This window comes from Lottia gigantea (genome assembly GCF_000327385.1).
Source record: "Lottia gigantea unplaced genomic scaffold LOTGIsca_47, whole genome shotgun sequence".
Classification (NCBI taxonomy): domain Eukaryota; kingdom Metazoa; phylum Mollusca; class Gastropoda; family Lottiidae; genus Lottia; species Lottia gigantea.
This window is the reverse complement of record NW_008709640.1, coordinates 471,564-478,287: the sequence shown is the minus strand read 5'-3', so window position 1 is coordinate 478,287 and position 6,724 is coordinate 471,564. Positions and strand designations below refer to the sequence as shown.

At 32.2% G+C, this 6,724-nt stretch overlaps 1 protein-coding gene across 1 annotated transcript; it reads left to right on the top strand.

Moving 5' to 3' along the window:
• Positions 1–2,537: 2,537 nt before the first annotated feature.
• On the top strand, positions 2,538–5,167 carry LOTGIDRAFT_164755 (hypothetical protein; the record flags this gene model as incomplete). Its single annotated transcript, XM_009061277.1, has 4 exons — positions 2,538–2,541; positions 3,592–3,828; positions 4,166–4,346; positions 4,852–5,167. The coding sequence occupies 4 exons, from the start codon at positions 2,538–2,540 to the stop codon at positions 5,165–5,167; spliced, it is 738 nt and encodes a 245-aa protein (XP_009059525.1).
• Between the last annotated feature and the right edge of the window lie 1,557 nt (positions 5,168–6,724).

Here is a 6,724-nt window from a genome sequence, read left to right as displayed (position 1 = left end):
ATTGGGATTTTTAATTATTGGCGATAAAGCAATTAGTATTTGACAGTTTTTTTTCTCTTGGAGAACATTGATATAGTTAACAGAACGTAAAGGTAAGTCATTAAGAGGAGCCTTTCGGAGAGGTGTTCGTCTTGCTGAATGATATAATTAATAATAAGGAAAGGATTGTCAATGAAGTCTAATTCTCAAAATGATTGTTAACATAATGAATTAGTTTTTAGATCATTGTCATTTATCATATGAATATGATACATTATTTGAACTTTAGTTTATAACGGGTAAATACTTTTGAATAGAAATAGAAAACGTAATAAACGGTTGAAAGAATTCCACTGCTTCCAACATTTTATTTGATCTCTTACATCTATACAAAAAGTAATTTAGACAAGAAAACAAATGAATCAAAGAGTAAGAAGTTTTAAATTTTTCAACAAAAACGTCGTATGTGGGAGCGGTTGTCACAATTTTGTTATGTTTAAGGCGTATACGTATTGTTTTTATAAGACTGACACCAATTATTCAAAAATGTATATACCAATAAAATACGTGCGCAATCCAGTAGAGAAATAAAGGGGGGGGGGGGGAGGTTGTATAAGCATCATAACATTAAGAATGGTGATTTAGTCATGCCTCCTGATGACCAATAATATATTAATCATTATTAATATTTTGAGTTGAAATTCGGTCTAACATTACTGTCAAAAGAGAGAGAAGTTCGATATTCAAAATTTTTTCATAATATCATTTAATTGTTTGTATACGATAATATGGATATATGAAATATACCAAGTAACTTGGTGCATACTCTCTCTTTAATGTAAATTTATAATATTGCCATCAGGTAAAGCTATATATCTGATCAAAATATCAATAGGTCAAGGTAGATATATGTAGGTAGTCAGGTCCTCTTGTTATCAACTCACAATAAAATAACAACACGAGGTTGTCAATAAATCGATCTTTCTATTATCAAAGTGTCTGTTGATTACATTTCTTTTATCATAATAGATCAATGGAACATATTTCTTGTTCGTTTGATTATTACTATTGCTATTCCATTAAACCAAACAGAGTAAAAACAGCCTTAATTGGCTTTGAAGTGAGCTCTTTACGATTGTCAGTGACAGTTATGATTTATAAAATTCAACAATTCACGAAATTGTCTGTTCCCCATTAAAACATATTTTAAATACCACACCCAGACCTTATATTTTGATAGTTATTTCTTTGTGCTTTATGACACGTGTTTCAAATTACCCGATACCTTCCTTTGGCTTGGTCAATAGAATAATCAGGTTAAACAAAATAAGCATCATTATTAGTCAGGTTAATACAATTATGACCATCATTAGCCAGGTTTATACAATATCACCATCATTAGTCAGGTTTATACAATATGACCATTATTAGTCAGGTTTATACAATATCACCATCATTAATCAGGTTTATACAATATCACCATCATTAATCAGGTTTATACAATATCACCATCATTAGTCAGGTTTATACAATATCACCATCATTAATCAGGTTAATACAATTTCACCATCATTAGTCAGGTTTATACAATTTCACCATCATTAGTCAGATTTATACAATATCACAATCATTAGTCAGGTTTATACAATATGACCATTATTATTCAGGTCTATACAATATCATCGTCATTAGTCAGGTTAATACAATATCACCATCTTTAGTCAGGTTAATACAATATCATCGTAATTAGTCAGGTTTATACAATATGACCATCATTAGTCAAGTTTATACAATGTGACCATCATTAGATAGGTTTTTACAATATCACAATCATTAATCAGGTTTATACAATATCACCATCATTAGTCAGGTTAATACAATATCACCATTATTAGTCATGTTTATACAATATCACAATCATTAATCAGGTTTATACAATTTCACCATCATTAGTCAGGTTAATACAATATGACCATCATTAGTCAGGTTAATACAATATGACCATCATTAGTCAGGTTTATACAATATCACCATAATTAGCCAGGTTTATACAATATCATCGTCATTAGTCACGTTTGTTCAATATCGCTATCATTAGTCAGGTTTATACAATATCACCGTCATTAGTAATACATTCCCATCACAATTCACATAGAATAATATTTATCTTTCCTGCATTTGTGTACATCAATATTTTCTTGAATATATTTCAATTTTTACATCATTTCATATAAATTATGGGCCAGATTGTGTCAAACAGTCGGTTGTCAGGGTAGATGTGATAAAATAATAAAACATACCGACAACATCAATCCATACATGAACATATAATGTTTAATGTTTTTTTTTTTTTAAAAAAAAGAATTTGCCTCGAGGTCTTTTCGCTCTCTAATAATGAGAGACAAGAAGTTTGTACCCTAAATTGGATGTTAGGTCATTTCTAGAGTTATAATAATATAGGGTGGTCTGGTATTTTTCAGTAGGTAACAGATGCTGATTTCCAGTGGATTATGGATTATGGATTGATGATATTAATGTGAAGAAGTAAAATCCTTAGAATGCGTAAGTTACTTCATTCATTATTGAGATTTTCATTTATACGATATACATGCAAGAGTCACTGAAACAGGTTACGGCTTCTATGTAAACCACATATAATGTGCTATAAGTTCTGTTGTACACAACGTTTCGACAATCTACACTGTCATTACCTAATGATGGCAATGTATATTGTTGAAACGTTGTGTACAATAAAACTAAGGAGTAATATACCATAAAATTGTTTTCCGTTATTAAATGTGATCTGTACACCTAAATTTCGCTAAAGGATTAACTTATATCCTGAATTTTATTAATATGTTTTAAATATAAAATACCTTTCAAGTCGTTCTTCCAAACCCTCTCACCTTCTGTGGAACAAGTATTGGAAATTTGGACAAAAAATAGTTGAATACCGATATTTTGAACATAAGATCTGGTTTTTACTGATGCCATAAATAAAGACACTTATATCTACGAAGATATTCATACGTTACAGATATAGATAAATACTTGACATTTTCCTTAGTAATATGACCAACAACTCTAAGATATATCATTTAGTAAAATAATAAATACAATTGGTGTAATTGGTATTTTGACACAATAAGGCGTATTATTTATGTCAATTGTAAATGTTTATGATAGGAAGGAGTAATAACAATTTGACATAATATATTCTCGTTCGTTTAATAACTAGATGATGATTAGGTTGTATGTGTCTAGTCTTTTCTTTTCTGTTTTTTTTTTTTCAAATATAAACGTCTGAGGACGACTTCAGCTGAAGGACGTTTATAAGTTTGTTCAAAATACCTATACCTATTAAATGTTTAGGAGGTAGACGAATATCCGAATTGTCGCTAAATTGGTCGTATGCTTTAATGATCGTTTCTTCGTAGCTTTGAACAGCTTTGGCTATCGTCGATTACACCGACAATTCATATTTTGTTGTTCCACTGGCACTTTGGAGTGACGACATACGGTTTCATGCGATCGTCGTTCTTTTTCAGATTGTTAACATTTTTGAGATAGCGTTTGCTATAATCTCAGGCCTTTATCAATTTATATTTTCAGCAAACTGTCCCAGATTAGCCGATCCTCAACCAGTTATCATAACAATAAAGAATGCAGCTGAACTGAAATTATCAAACTATGATACATCACTCGGTACAGTTACAGAGATATCATGTTTAGGATATCCAGAGTATATCCCAATAGGACCCAAATCATTAAAATGTTTATCATCTGGTTCATGGAATGATAGCATACCAACATGTGAGGCTGCACGATTTGTTACTTCTACTACTACCAGTAAGTATAAGTTTTGTCTTCGTGTGGCTTGTTGCCTCAAATGAATAGGATTTGTATTTTGCTAGGAGCTATAGATGCAACAAAGACTGACTCAATAAAATATTGGAAACTTTGACTACTATAGTCATTCCACGGGGGTGATTAGACTATGGCCTGTCTCGGAAGCTATATCACATTATGGCTCAAATTCAATATGAAAGTAGTCATGGACTGAGTAACAAGTAAACGCTACTTTTTGATTCCTAATAAAATTGCCAAAAAAAAAAAGATACAGGTTCGTTATATACTAGCTTATAGGCAGAATTCATGAAACTCTAGATGTTCTGCCGTATTTCAGCAATAGAAGAATCGGATCCAACTGTTCTAGTAGATAGTGATATCAGTATGCTACCTATAATATGTGTTGCTGTGCTGTTAGCTTTAGTATTTTTAGTACTAGTGATATTAGTTGCATGTACTGTTCGATTCTGGAAGAAACCGAAATCACCACAAACTGAAGCCTCAACTTTTTCTGAACGGTTGGTTATCTTTCATCCTAGCTGTCAGAATGATATTTTAATAGTGCCAGCCTGAACTGATTAGTCTACTTGAATATGACCAGATGGATCAAGTAAGATATTGTCAATTGCCAAGCCATTATGCATATCAAAGAAACTATCGATTAGAAGAGATGCTTCAGATCTTGTTTTGTTTTCAGTTACTGATGTAAACATCTGAAAGGGATTTAAATCGGCCTTCTTGTATAACTTTTGTATACGTATATAGAAGGCACTTAGCTTGTATTAGCACCTCTCCGATTATGTGTTTCCTGCAATCCAGATTATCTTTCCCAAATTATTTCATCACAATATAATTTTGCAATTATTGGTTTTAATTTGGTCAAAATTTCGGACCAAAAAAATTCCGAATGATGCAAAAAGAAGCTGACGGTGTGTCCGATACAAAACATACACACGAAGACCTCTTTTGAATTCCTTTGTGGATTCTCTGCACTTGGTTACAAAGAGTTTATCTATATTTCAGAAATAGTCAGCTTAGAAGATCAGAACCAAATCTGTATTCACGACCACCTACTATGTTTAACACACGTCAATATGCAGATTCCTGGGATTCTGTGTCTGTGGATTTTGATCGACGAGGTGGAGCAGTGCCAGATGGCGACGCTGGTTATGATTTCATATATAATGGTTCCATTGTTACTGCTATTAATAGTAACACCGGTAATGGAAGACCTGATTATAGAAATTCATCACCCAAACACTGGTCAAACAGTTTCTCAACTCATGCCTATCGTGAACCTAAACAAGGTTTGCAAAACCGCCCACATCCTGACTATTAACACCTATACATTATGAACCACAATCAACATTTCGAAAGCTTCGCAAAAAATTCCTTTAATCTATTATCAATTTTATGATCATACAACAGTCAATGCATATTTTGTGCATTATTTTGAAATTATATTGATCTACTATTTTGCGTTTTTTTTTTCAAATAAATGACGACGAAACCTATCAGGCGCTGCCCTATAAATGATTCAGAGCCTCTGGTAGAATCCAAAACGCTCAACTTGGTGGCCTCAGAACCCGACCGCTCGACGACATGATCCAATTTTTGCTGGAAAATTTAATATAAAGAAATGGTGGACAGTTAGGCCTACAGCAACTGCGATTTTATTCAGTTAATCAGATTCTCCCAGTTGCCGACGTCATTTTGCTCACAGTCGCTGAAACTCCATTTGCCCATATTGTTTCAATTGCTCAACGGTGTACAAATTAAACTTAGTATTTATGTCGGATTTATTATACTATCAAAATCAAATTTGAATCTTATAGGATTTTAAATGAGCAAGAATTTTTGATTTTTTTAATTTGACGTTTGTTGTTTTCTGTATTTTAATACCGGTATATATGTTTATATTTTGAAAATATTCAAGTAGACTACATCATTTTTAAGTATATAAATCAATGTATATGAAAAGTCATGTCACCTTAACTGCGAACCGGAGACAATTTTAAAATGATTGATGTATATATTTAGAATTTTATTCATTTTGTATTTTCATTTTTTTTTAAATTTTAGATATTACAATAGAATTTATATCCTGTGTTTCTATTCTCAATTTGTTACCTTCGAATTTTATTGACCCTTTAGGTCCTTGTCTGTGATAGATTTTTTGGGTTGTATCAGCTCAGAAGACCGTCAAAAGGAGTACAAATGTTCCGAATTATTTTTACAATACATGTAGTCCACATAACTAGGCTTGTATGCGATTGTCTAAATGACACCATGTTGGAACACGTCTGGCAGATCCTATTTTTGGTCATACCTGCCAGGCATACAGGGATCAAGGATAGAGTTAGACATGAGGAATAGCAATAACATGCATAATATATACACTTTCACATGTATAGCCACCAAGGGCGTAACGTGAAATATTTAAGAAAATAAATTTAATGGAAGAGTGGGCTTTATTGTTTTATGTTTGAATCATGAAGTTAAAAAGTTTGACCAGAAAATCACTTCGAAAAATATTCGCAGTTAGGTCAAGAAGATTTAAAGTCAACAGAAAATTTCCTCTAAAACGAAAACTATTTTTGATTTAATGTGTAGCCTTTCCAGCATAGACAGCAGGAAAACAGAAGTTGATCTCAATCGAGCAAAGTAACTTCTCAATACTGGACGTAACAAAACTGAAATAATTATTGCTACTGCGATTATATTTGATAAAATAGGGAGAGTTTCACTTACCTCATGATTTGCTGAGCTGTTTTGAAATTATTACCTTGCCCCAGTATACTTTGTTACAAGATGATGGTTCACATTGACAAAATGTTCGTCTGGAGTTTTTCAGATATTATCTTCATTATTGAAGAGCTCGTTTGCGTTAGCTTAG